At 49.9% G+C, this 13,135-nt stretch overlaps 1 protein-coding gene across 1 annotated transcript in view; it reads left to right on the top strand.

Moving 5' to 3' along the window:
• Ptk7 (protein tyrosine kinase 7 (inactive)) overlaps positions 1 to 13,135 on the top strand; it is a 66,719-nt gene that overhangs the window by 50,669 nt on the left and 2,915 nt on the right. The window contains exons 8-18 of the mRNA XM_034521807.2: positions 931 to 1,064; positions 1,205 to 1,340; positions 1,464 to 1,583; positions 3,670 to 3,819; positions 3,927 to 4,077; positions 4,181 to 4,308; positions 5,895 to 6,098; positions 6,842 to 6,997; positions 7,525 to 7,757; positions 8,570 to 8,650; positions 12,315 to 12,466. Of these exons, the coding sequence (XP_034377698.1) occupies positions 931 to 1,064; positions 1,205 to 1,340; positions 1,464 to 1,583; positions 3,670 to 3,819; positions 3,927 to 4,077; positions 4,181 to 4,308; positions 5,895 to 6,098; positions 6,842 to 6,997; positions 7,525 to 7,757; positions 8,570 to 8,650; positions 12,315 to 12,466 (1,645 nt within the window). The remainder of the gene's footprint in view (positions 1 to 930; positions 1,065 to 1,204; positions 1,341 to 1,463; positions 1,584 to 3,669; positions 3,820 to 3,926; positions 4,078 to 4,180; positions 4,309 to 5,894; positions 6,099 to 6,841; positions 6,998 to 7,524; positions 7,758 to 8,569; positions 8,651 to 12,314; positions 12,467 to 13,135) is intronic.

Genomic DNA, 13,135 nt, shown 5'->3' with positions numbered 1-13,135 from the left:
TGGTCTGTTGCATCCATTGCTTTGGGTCTAAGGGTAGACAGAACATTTGGTTGGCAGGAGCCTGCGACAGAGGTTACTGAACTCACTGTAGCCAGGAACCAGAGGGGGTAACAAGGAGAAAGGGTTGGAGAACAAGTCGTGTTCTTCAAAGACATATAGGTGACTTTAGAGACCCTTAGTGACCACTCCCTCCAGTTAGACCCCAGATTCTTACTCAAGTTTCTGTCATCTTTCCAAATTGTGCCACAAACTGGGGACCAAGCTTAGAACACTTGAGCCTGTGAGGGACATCCTCTCCTGAGTTTCCTTGTGTAGTCCTGGCTGTCCTGGAACTGACTCTGTAAACCAGGCTAGCTTCAAACTCAAAAATCCTCCTGCCTCTGCCTCCTGAGTGCTGAGATTACAGGTGTGCACTACCACTGCCCGGCTCTATGCCCAGCACTATGGGGGACATTTCATATTCAAACTTTAGGCTAACCATGGTATGATGTGATGTGAAAACCACTATTTGCATGCCTGGGGTCTGTGGAGGCCAGCAGAGGGTCTCATATCCCCTAGAACTGGAGTTACAGGTGGTTGTGAGCCACCTTATGGGAATCCTTTGGAAGAGCAGCCATAGCTCTTACCTTCAGAGCCCCTGTTGGTGGAGTGTCACTAAGAGCAGGGGTTCCTTTTTCTCTTGTGGTAGCAGTGGCCATTACTTCTTTGAACTTCTGTTTCCCTGGCCGGTCCATGGGTAGAGGGATGCACCTTGGGTGTTTACTATGGATGGAATAGAGGTAGCAGAAAGTGCTGGCACCCAGGCCTTCGTGTCACCTGAGCAGCCCGGGGGTTCTGCACTCGGGAGCCCTCGTGACTTAGAACTCTGTGATTGACACCTTTGGTTTTGGATACCTGTTGCTCAGCTCTCCCTGTTTCTCCTTCCATTAGCTGTACCCACATGGCTAAGGAAGCCCCAAGACAGCCAGCTGGAAGAGGGCAAACCCGGCTACCTGCACTGTCTGACACAGGCCACACCCAAGCCCACTGTCATCTGGTACAGGAACCAGATGCTGATCTCGGAGGTGAGAAAGGATGGCTCTTTGGTGCATGCGAGAGTTCCCCACAGCCTTTCTAAGTGCATACCCCAGACCTCTCTTTACCCCTGAGGCTGCCCTCAGGGAGATGGAAGTAACCCTCGGCTACTCAAGTCTGTGTCACGCAGGACTCACGGTTCGAAGTTTCAAAGAATGGGACCTTGCGCATCAATAGTGTGGAGGTCTATGATGGGACATTGTACCGCTGCGTAAGCAGCACCCCAGCCGGCAGCATCGAGGCCCAGGCCCGCGTCCAGGTGCTGGGTGAGTTGGTGTATGTGTTAGGTTGGCAGAATGCCTCACCTGTGTAGGCAGGGGAGTGACAGGAATGGCCCTGGCCTCTCTCCTTGTCTCAATTATTCCTCATCTCCTTCCCCACCGAACCAGAAAAACTCAAGTTCACACCACCGCCACAGCCACAGCAATGCATGGAGTTTGATAAGGAGGCTACGGTGCCCTGCTCAGCCACTGGCCGAGAGAAGCCCACCGTTAAGTGGGTACGGGCAGGTGGGTACCATGTGACACAGGCTATGGTGGTCAAGGCAGTCAGTTAGTCATATGTGTATATGTCTGAGGGACAGGGGAGTGACCGGCCTACACCTGGAATTGTTGGGAGAAGCCAGTATTGAAGGACTGACTGATGTAATCTGGTAGAGAGGGGAAAGCTATAACCCCGGAGGGATCGGGGTACAGCACTGGTGAGCGCTGACGGCAACTCGCAGCTGCGGGGTGGGCTGTCAAGGCAGTGGTGTCGAGAACCCTTCTTTACCAGCATTAGAGTAGCATGGAGTTTGACAAACATTTATTTGGGGGGGGGGCGTCACCCTGCTATCTGCCATCTTTACGTCTGTCTCCTTCTTCTATGAATCTTTTACTCTTGCATAATAATTTTATTATATATACAACTTTTACTTATTACTTTTCCCGAACAAAGACATGCTTGGTTTGTTTATTTGAATTAGTAGAGTGGTCGGGGTTTGAACCTATGACCTTCAGCATGCCAGGCAAGCTGCCTCCACTGAGCTACATTCCTGACCACTTTTCAAAAACTTTTTATTTATCATTTAATTATTTAATGAATTAACTTAGCTTATTAATTGTCATTAAGGTTTTAGTATATAGTTTTAGCTTGCCTGGACCTCACTGCAGCCCAGTCTGACCTTGAGTGTAGGGTCGTTCTGACTCAGGTTTCCAAGTTCTGTGAATACAGGTGTGCACCCGCATCTGTACACCTGACGTTTGGCTTTCATTTTGGGGACAGTTTTATTATGCAGAGCAGGCTGCCCTCAAACTCCCAGGGATCCACCTTCCTCTGCTTCCTGGGTACTGGGATTTAAGGCATGTATCGCCATGCTCAGAGTATATGTGGTTTTTGTTGTTTTATTTATTTCTTATTCATGCGTATGGGTGTTTTGCTTGAAGGTTTGTCTGTGCACTGTGTGAGCGCAGTGCCTGCAGAGGCCGGCAGAAGGCCTCAGATCCATTGGGACTGGAGTTACAGGGGATCGAGAGGGCTGTGAGCCACTGTCTAGGTGCTGTGGGTGCTAAGGCTCGAACCTGAGGCTGGGAGGGCAGCCTGTGCCACCTCTCCAGCTCCCTTCCCCCACCTCTTTCCTTTATGAAGCAAGATCTCACTGTGTAGCCCTGGCTGAAACATGGAGCTTGTAGCCCAGGCTATTCTCAAACACAGACCCGGCTGCCTCTGCCTCCTGAGTTCCAGCACCTAACATGGTATTTAATTCAGCATCATTAAGTGTTTCTCCTTTGTCTTTATTGTACATAATAATAGTCTCAACTATTATAATAACAATCTTGCAATTGGATTCATTGTCATTTACTTGAATATTCTCTAAGTGCCAGAGGCTTGGATTGTTACCCCTTTTTATTGCTTTAGTGGATCTCCAACCCCAATGCTAGTAGGCTTCAGTTTTCTGGATTTAGGTTTTAAGAAAGAATCCCAGAAGAGAGAGAAAGTGTGTGTGTGTGTGTGTGTGTGTGTGTGTGTGTGTGTATACGTGTGTACACGCGCACACATATATAATATTATTTTATATATTTGCATATAATATATAACATATCAATACATAATATATACTATGTAATTATAATATATGTGTATGTGTATAACCATGTATATGAGGCACCAAATTGTTCCTACAAGGCTGGACTGGTTTCACATTTGCGCCAGCCATGGGAGTGAGAGTGGGTTTGTGGTGTGTGCAGAAGGCTCCCTCACTCAGGTCTGGGATCCTTCTGGAAGAAGTAGTGTCCTGGTGGATCTAGGGTTGATCAGGAGGGAGGAGTAACAGTCTGTGAGGTGAGGACGAGGCCAGACAGTGGCAGGATCAGAAGTCTAGTTTGGCACAAGTATAATGTTGTTGAGCTGCACTAGAGGGAAGTCTGAACAACTGGAGAAGTAATAAATACAGGGGCCTTTGGACGTGCCTGTGAGTATGTGAGCATGGCTCCTGTGGAGTAGAGAGGGTGTGGCTTGTGTGGAGTAGAGGTGAGTAACTGAGGGCCTGCCTGCTCAGCCATCCATGTCATTCTAGCTCATGGTGTGATTTCTCCTGACTGGTTTCTCTTTCTGCAGATGGAAGCAGCCTCCCTGAATGGGTAACAGACAATGCTGGGACCCTACACTTTGCCCGGGTGACCCGAGATGACGCTGGCAACTACACTTGCATTGCATCCAACGAGCCACAGGGCCAGATCCGTGCCCATGTCCAGCTGACGGTGGCAGGTAGTACCCGGGAGCCGGCGTTAGCAGGGCCCGGGGTTAACACGTTAACATTCCAACAGCTCCATCGCTCACTGCTTCCCGATCCTCCCTGGTCTCTTTCTATGCAGTTTTCATCACCTTCAAGGTGGAACCAGAGCGTACAACTGTGTACCAGGGCCACACAGCATTGCTGCGGTGTGAGGCACAGGGGGACCCCAAGCCTCTTATTCAGTGGAAAGGCAAGGATCGGATTCTGGACCCCACCAAGCTGGGACCCAGGTAGGGCCACTTCCCTTCCTTCCATATTGGCTTCACCTTTCCTGTGATGGTAGCTCCCTGGGGGCTGGCCAGGTGACCGTCGCTGTGGCTTCTCTCATGACAGGATGCACATCTTCCAGAACGGTTCCCTGGTGATCCATGATGTGGCCCCTGAGGACTCAGGCTCTTACACCTGCATCGCTGGCAACAGCTGTAACATCAGGCACACGGAGGCCCCGCTCTTAGTCGTGGGTATGGGCCTGGAAAGGGCGCCCTATGGGGGAAGGGGTGGAATCCTTTCTCATCTTATAGGTACTGGCATCCTGAACAGAGAAGACATTTACACAGGACTGCATGCTGGACTGTCCTTTACCTGACATTCCACAGCTGAACTGTGTGTATTTGGCTGCTTTAAGGTCTCTCTCTCTCTCTCTCTCTCTCTCTCGCCTCGTTCTCTTGTTCACTTATAAAGAGAACAGGTTTTTGGCTTGAAATCTCAGAGCCTTCAACCTGTGTTGCGTAGGCCCTGTTTCTTTGGGTCTGTGGCCACATAGTACACGGTGGCAAAAAAGTACGTGGCAGAAGAGAAGACATCTTGTTTCTCATATGTTAAGTGGGAAGCAAAAGAGACGAATGGGTTGCACCTCAATTTCCCCTTAAAGGGCACCTCCCCATGACCTTGCTCTCTTCTACTCGGCCTCACCTTCTGAAGGTCCCACCACTTCCCAGTAGCTTCATAGGCTGGGGACTGAGCCTTCAACACGTGGACCTTTGGGAAGAAAGCACACAAGATCCAAGCTTAGGGATGGGTGGCTTAGAGGTTAAGAGCACTTCCTGTTCTTTCAGAGGACCTAAGTTCTGTTTGTAGCATCTGACGTCAGGTCACAACTGCCTGTGCCTCCAGCTCCAGGTGACCCGAGGCCTCTAGCCTCTGACAGCACTTGTACTCACAGGCATATATGCACATGTAGACACACAAATGTTCACAGACACATACCACACATAGGCACACAAACATCACAGGCACATACCACACACAGATACACAAACATATACACATAAATGTAATTAAAAAAAAAAAAAAGGTTCAAATTTATAGACCAGGCATGACAGTTCATTCTTCTAATCCTGGATTTTGGATTCTGAGACAGGAGGATTATCCTGAGCTCAAGCCCTGAGACAGAGATAGGATTGTCATGACTTCAAGGCTAGTCAGGGTTAGATAGTAAATTCCAAGGTAGCCTGGGCTATAGCATGAGACATTGTCTCAAACAAAAGAAAAGAAACAAAAACTTGGAACTATTGCAAGTAGAGAGGGGACCAGGTCAGAATGCAGGCAGCCCAGAGATGATGACAGGTTAGCAGCCCCAGGCCACACCTGCCCTAGTGATCTCTGTCCCTTTGAGAAGTTGTTGCTGTGGCTGTAGAAGAGGAAGAAAGTTCACAAACTTTCCCACAAACGTCTCCGTCCCTCAGAATTGTTTCCTAGTAACGTATCTCATATAAAATGGGGTGTTGGATCTCTTGCTTGAAGCTGTTTATATTCACCTAGTGACTCATGGGACCGACCTCTGTCTTCTGAGCCATTGAAAGCCAGTAGACTTGCAGTGAGTGATACTGGAATGCTAACCCAGAAGCTTCCCGGTATCCTCTCCAGGGTGAGCTCACAGTGTCGAGTCATCCAGAGAAGGCAGGGTTGTTCCTCAGGTCTTGATGGCATGTGGGGGCCCTCAAGTGTCTAGAAATTATCATATATCTGGGGCGGGGAAATCTGGTAGAGACTCGGGAGCTGGTTAGCTTGAGTCGCCCCTGTCCTGACCTCTCCATGTGTCTCTCAGACAAGCCAGTGATGGAGGACTCCGAGGGCCCAGGCAGCCCTCCCCCATACAAGATGATCCAGACCATCGGGCTGTCAGTGGGGGCAGCGGTTGCCTATATCATTGCTGTACTGGGCCTCATGTTCTACTGCAAGAAGCGATGTAAAGCTAAGAGACTGCAGAAACAGCCTGAAGGGGACGAGCCAGAGATGGAGTGCCTCAATGGTGGGTCCCGCTGGAGCGGGAGGCGGGCCGGCATGGGTTCGGAGCACCCTCCTGTGGCAACTGTGGAGGAAGAGAGCCAGTGGAACTGGAGCTGGGGGTGGACCTGGGGCTGCCTCTCCTCTGGCTGCAAGCCTAGAATTGGCCCATTCTCAGGACCTTGGCTTCTGAACTGCTTGGCTTGGGACTCCCTCAGTGGAGCCTCTTGGGCCAGCCTTCTCTCCCACCAGTAAAGCACAGATAAAAATGGTGTGCATATACATGTGTCTATTACATACATGTCTTTTCAGTAGCCAGCCTCCAGAGGCAGTCTATCTGTCCATCTTTTTCCTAATCCCTCCCACCAGTAGATGGGTCTCCATTCATGGCTCTACCCGGTGATTTTCCCCTTTGCTACAATGGATCCAGTGATTCCAAACAGCTTGTGTGAATATGGCATTCAGGTCCAGTGATTGAGATTAGAGCCCCCAAGCTCATTTCGTACCTCCTACCTCCTAATCATTTGCATCAATAAATGTTCACATCCAGAGTCTGCAGCCGCCCCCTGAGCCCAGTCAGGTTATCTGTGCGAATAGCTATTTTGTGTGTGATTGGAATCAAGTTGGCAGGAAGCACAGTGGTGGCGGCAGCGAGGACAGACAAGAGGGGACAATACAACACACCACAGGACACGGGGACTGAGCTCTTGACAGTATGCAGGGTGTCAGTCTTAGGATATCTCCTGACCCCTGACTCCTTGTTCCCAGGTGGGCCGTTGCAGAATGGACAGCCGTCAGCAGAGATCCAGGAAGAGGTGGCATTGACCAGCTTGGGCTCTGGTCCTCCAGCCACCAACAAGCGCCACAGCACCGGTGATAAGATGCATTTTCCACGGGCCAACCTGCAGCCCATCACCACTCTGGGTATGTGGCCTTGCCTACAGCTGCCCCAGTTTTGCTGCAGGACACTGGTCTTGCGTCTGGGTAATGGACTGAGGTGGTTCCAATTTAGTAAATTTATTTATTTATGTATATGAATACTCTGTCTGCATGCTTGTCTGTACACCAGCAGAGGGCATAAGATCCCATTACAGGTGGTTGTGAGTCACCAAGTGGTGGCTGGGAATTGAACTCAGGACCTCTGGGAGTGCAGTCTCTTAAACCTCTGAGCCATCTCTCCAGCCCCCAAGTAGTATTTCCTTGATATTTCCTAAAAATGGGGTTTTGTTTGTTTGTTTTTTGGTTTTGTTTTTTTAAAGAACTAAAGTAAGCTTTTTCTCTAGGGGAAAAATATGAGAAATTATACATTTATTCTGAGTTTTTCGTTTTTTAAAGTATATCAAAACTTTGGGGCTGGAGAAGTAGCTCACCTGCCTAATGGCTTCGATGCAGCGAAAGCGTGTGCCATGGTTGTGTCTCTCTCATTTGCCAACGTGGATCTATACCCACAGGAAAAAGCGAGTTCGGGGAGGTGTTCCTCGCAAAGGCGCAGGGCGTGGAGGAGGGTGTGACGGAGACCCTGGTACTCGTGAAGAGCCTGCAGAGCAAGGCGGAGCAGCAGCAGCAGGACTTCCGGAGGGAGTTCGAGATGTTCGGGAAGCTGAACCACGCCAACGTGGTGCGGCTCTTGGGGCTGTGCCGGGAGGCTGAGCCCCACTACATGGTGCTGGAGTATGTGGACCTGGTATGTTGTGGAGTGTCTTTGGATAGGCTTCCGGGGCAGGGCCACCACAGAGGTCATGGCTTTTGCTGGCCCCAGACAAGGCTTGCCTCCTGCAACTTGATCAACCTGACTCCCAGCTCTCCCAGCAACCCTCCTTGTCTTTACCTCTGTTCAGCTCCTCCCGTCTTTCTGGAGGCCAGCCTTAAGTTCTGGGGCTTCTTTGTACCCTGTCTGGATGCCTTTCAGGTCCTGCCAACTGGTTTTCTTTGCTTTGTTACTTCTTTCTGCGTCAGCACTTGCCACCACTTGAGAAGCTTGTCAGGACCTGGCTGCCTTCTCTCTTCCCTTCCTGTCTTCTCTCCCTCCCTTTCTCTTTCCTTCCTACCTTCTTCCCTCCCCTAACTCTCCCTCCCTCCCTTCTTTTCTCTCTATTCACTTCCCCTCTCCTCCCCTTACCTGGTTCCTCTCCTGGCCCAGGTGTCAGTCTGATCACCAGCCTGTCCACTAAGTTACCATTTCTGTGGTCCCCCCCTGTTCTGTCTTCCCCATCTTTGCTAGGTCCTGGTCTTATTGATCTTTGCATTGCTGCTCTGGAGCATCAGGGAAGGGGACGTCTCAGTCTCCTGAGCATCGTGTGTTTTTCTGTTAGTAGGTTGTGTGTGTGTGTGTGTGTGTGTGTGTGTGTGTGTGTGTGTGTGTGTGTCTGGGTACACATTCAGGTCAGGGCTTGTCACCGTCTCCCAGCAGGGACTCCGCAAGCACAGGCTTGGTCTGATGCTTCACAGCCCAGAGCTGGGCTGTTCACTAACGGAGGTGTTTGGCCCTTCCCTCAGGGAGATCTCAAACAGTTCCTGAGGATTTCCAAGAACAAAGATGAAAAATTGAAGTCACAGCCCCTCAGCACCAAACAGAAGGTAAGACCAAGGTGGGGGAATCCTTCAGGGTAGGCTGCAAGAAAGACCACACTTCATTACTTAACACTACTCGAGTGCCAGGCCTCATGGAAGTGTGTCACCTGTGTTTGCTAGCACAGCAGTCCCCAGAAGTGTGCTCCTGTCCCCATTTCATGGACCAGGAAACTGAGGCGTTGAGAGATTAAGTGGCTTGCTCCAGCTCTGTAGCCTGCAAGTAGCTTGATGTCATCATGCTGGCTTCACAGAGGAGTCAGCCTCTCCGGCCCTTGTCTTTATTGTTGAAGCTTCTGTGAGAGCAATCACCCACATGCCCACAGCTCGCAGCAAAAGCAGCAGCAGGCACCCCACGTCCAGGGGCTGCTGGGTTGGGTGTGGCCTTGGGCAGGTTTCTTTAACTTGTGCGTGGAGACTCTGGCCTTACAGACTGAAGGACTCGAAGCATGACACACACGGGAAGCGAGTGGGAGGCCTCGGTGGGAGATGTGGAAGACATCCAGGTCCTTAGGTAGCCAGACAGCTGTGGTTAACAAAGAAGGTTTCCTGACGGAGAAAGCCTTTGAGCTCAGTTCTCAAGGACAGGAAGTAGTTGAATGGCAGGAAGGGATGGCTTCAGGAGAGAGGATCAAGGTAAGCGGCTGGGCCGGGCAGAGTCCGGCTGACAGCTGAGCTTAGTACTCGGGAAGATGGGGCAAAGGATGGCTTTGAGGCTGGATTCCGTCTGGGGCACATAGTGTGCCAGCCTGTGCTGTATCCTGAGACCCTGACTCCAACGCACAAATGAGAAAACAAGGCAGGAAGGGAGTCGGTCACCTCTGTCACTTCCTCAGGTGCTGACAGACATCAGAACTTGGCCACACGCTGCCCTGCGTGTTTTTGCAACTAGTCTTCAGTTCGATGAGGAAGTTTTCAGAGACTGAGTTCCATACCCTCCTAGGACAGCACACAGATGAGACCGAGCTGCTTTAAAGATCCAGATTGAGGGCTGAGAGATATGGCCTCAAAGGTTAAGAGAGCTTACTGCTCTTCCTGAGGACCCAGGCTCAGTTTCCAGCACTCCAGTTAGGTCAGGTGACTCACAACCTCCTCCAACTCCAGGGGAGTCTGAGGCCTCGGACCTCTGTAGACTTCTGCATGCAAATGCCCCAACCCAGGCACAGACAGACAAACCCACACACAGAGATACATACACAGACACAACAAGAGATCCATGCACAGACAAACACAGACACAACATAGACGGGCCTTTACACAGACACATAGACACACAGAGATGCATGCACAGACACATAAACCTATACACAGACCCACATGCAGATACACACAGAAAGACCCACACATAGACAGATAGACTGACTGACAGACAAACATAACATTAAACATAGATTTTTTTTTTTTTTTTTTTTGGTTTTTCGAGACAGGGGTTCTCTGTGTAGCCCTGGCTGTCCTGGAACTCACTCTGTAGATCAGGCTGGCCTCGAACTCAGAAATCCACCTGCCTCTGCCTCCCAAGTGCTGGGATTAAAGGTGTGCGCCACCACTGCCCAGCAACATAAATCTTAAAAATTAAAAAAATACAGGTTTAGTCAGGTGTTGTGGGTCACATCTGTGGTCTTAGCTCCTTGGAGACAATGGCATAAATATTGCCAGACTTTGAAGATAAAGTAGACTGTATCATGACGCTCATGCCAGCCTGAGGGAAAACAAATTAACATTTGTATGTGTATGTAAGTCAGAGGACAGCTTTATGAAATCGGTTCTCTCCGTCCACCTTTATGGGGGCTGCAGGCCCTCAAGCTTGCCTTTACCCAGCAGCCACCTCGCCAGCTGCCATCTTATTTTGTTCCTCCATGACTGTATTCTGTGGTTGATGACGTCTCCCTTAGGGATCCTGAGTGAGTCTCTAAGGCAGAGGAAGCACTCAGTGAGCCAGTTACTTGTCCAAAGGTTGAAGCAACCTCTTCATTTTTCTGTTACATGTGTGTATTTAGTTATAATTGTTTAAAGTTTGTTGTTGTTATTAATTATCGTATGTGTGCATGACTAAGGCTCACACACGCCAGTCTTTCCTCCACCATAGGCTCTGGGGATCTCGTTCAGGTCTCAGGCTCGTGTGGCTGTATGTCTGTGTTCTAACACATCTTGATGGCTAGAAGAAACTCCTTTCTTTAGTACTTGAGATTACACCTCATGGTCAGTAGGCAGACATTCTCCGGCTAAGCCACTCCCCACAGCCTTATCCTGTCTCTGTAACAAGGATACTGCTGGGCCCCTGTGTCTTTCAGCATTTACTGCTGCCATTTAGATGAGGGGATAGAGGTCATAGGAGCAAGCTTTTTCTTTTAAACTTTGTCTTTATTTTATGTCTGCATGTATTTATACCACATACATGCCTGATGCCTGCGGGTCCTCTGGAACTGGAGTTATAAACAGTGGCGAGCCACCACACGGGTGCTGGCAACTGAACCCAGGTCCTCTGCAAGAGCACACACTGTTCTTAACCACTGAGCCATCTCTCCAGCCACTGCTGCTGCCCCTCCCTGCGTCTTCTTTAAAAAAAAACAAAAAACATACATTCATTGGTATTTACTTACTGGTATTTGTGTATGTGTCTGCATACATACCTGCTTACAGAGGTGGCTCTATTCTTCCACTGTGAGCATTCCAGGTCACCAGGCTTGGTGACAAGTGTCTTTCCCTGCTGAGCCACTGTTAGCCCAGAATCATGGATCTCTACCAGTTCTCTCAAGCATACAAAAATTCTGTGACTCTTTTCTCAAGCATGGAGCACCTCTGTCGCGTTGACCCTCTTGTTTGAGAACAGTTTTTACAAGTTTCAGCTCTCTTGGGTGCCATGGTTTATTTTGGATTTAGTTTTTTACGAGACAGGGTTTCTCTGTTTAGCCTTGGTTGTCCTGGAACTTGTTCTGTAGACCAGGCTGGCCTCGAACTCACCAGGCAAGCCTCCTGCTCCTGCCTCCCAAGTTCGTATGTGTGCCACCACCACCCGGCTTGGAGTTTGCTTTCTTGCCAGAAATCCTGTCTTGGCCAGCCTTGGTATATTGTACCAGGACTGTTATGCATAACATTTAGTGCATGCCTGGTGTTTGCTCAGCTCATTGACCGTGTGCTTGGAAAACGTTACTTAGGGCTGGAGTGATGGCTCAGCAGCACCTGCTGCTCTAGGGGACTCGAGTTTGGCTCTCTGCAGTCAGAATAGTGAGTGGTTCACATCCAAACTGCCTGTAAACCCAGCTCCAGGGGATTTGGTGTTCGTTCTGCCTGTGTCCTGAGGACTGGGGTTAAAGGCCTGATCCATCCACCCGTATGTTTTGATTCAGGGCCTCTTGCTGACCTCACTGATCAGCTAACCCATCCGGCCAGTGAGCCCTATACATGGGTTCTGAGATCCAAACTCAGGTGCTCATGCTTCGCCTACTGAGCCGTCTCCACAACCCCTTAATCTCGCGTAATTAAGCCTTCGGCGGGCCTAGTGAGGCAGCTACTATGTTCCGTTTTCTGAGAAGCTAGCTGAGGCTGTGGTGTTTGAGGTTTCCTAAGCAGCATTCCAGGGGTACCTGGAGTCACAGAGACAAGGGTTGTGTTACAGGTGGTCCCCTTGATCCCTAGTCCTGGGCTGTTCTCACAAGCTGTTCTCTCTCACCAGGTGGCCCTGTGTTCCCAGGTGGCCCTGGGCATGGAGCACTTGTCCAACAACCGCTTTGTGCACAAGGACTTAGCTGCTCGCAACTGTCTGATCAGTGCCCAGAGGCAGGTGAAGGTGTCAGCTCTGGGCCTCAGCAAGGACGTATACAACAGGTAGAAGGCTTAGAGGGAGTGTGGGCTTTCCTTCCTTCCCAAAGAAGTCTGAGGGGAGACAGAGGGAGGTGCAGTGTTTGAAGGAGTCAGCGAAGAGCTTCATGGCTGCTTAGCAGAACGGCGGGGTGGGATGGGAGGGTTAGCAGAACGATGGACTGGGGTGGGAGGGTTGGCTGGAGCCTAAGTATCCATTTTCTAAAGACACAACAGGTTCCCAGAAGTGACCCCAAGTTGCTGCTGGTTATGGATTTTCTGTAGTGCTTAAAAAACAATTATTATAAGCCAGGTGGTGGACGCGCCTTTAATCCCAGCACTCAAGAGGCAAAGACAGGTAGATCTCTGAGCTTAAGGCCAGCCTGGTCTACAGAGGGAGTTATATGACAGCCAGGACTACACAGAGAGACCCTGTCTTGTAAAACTAAAAAAACAAAACACCCCAAAACAGAAGACAGCCCAATATTATAAACCTAGAGTGGTTTGGGTTTAGAGGTTGGTGAAAAAGAGAATATTTATAGCTAGTTTGTATGTCACTAACTGTGCGTGTGGCATGTCACTGCCTCTGTAAGGTTTTGTGATTCAGGAACTAGTACTCTGAAGCTTCAGCATTAAAACTTACCCATTGTGGTCAGAGAATATTCTAGATTGCCTATATATGCCACCTTAGGGGGT

Source organism: Arvicanthis niloticus, chromosome 17 (genome assembly GCF_011762505.2).
Source record: "Arvicanthis niloticus isolate mArvNil1 chromosome 17, mArvNil1.pat.X, whole genome shotgun sequence".
Taxonomy (NCBI): Eukaryota; Metazoa; Chordata; class Mammalia; order Rodentia; family Muridae; genus Arvicanthis; species Arvicanthis niloticus.
The sequence above is the reverse complement of the archived record's forward strand: the minus strand, read 5'-3'. Positions and strand labels throughout refer to the sequence as shown.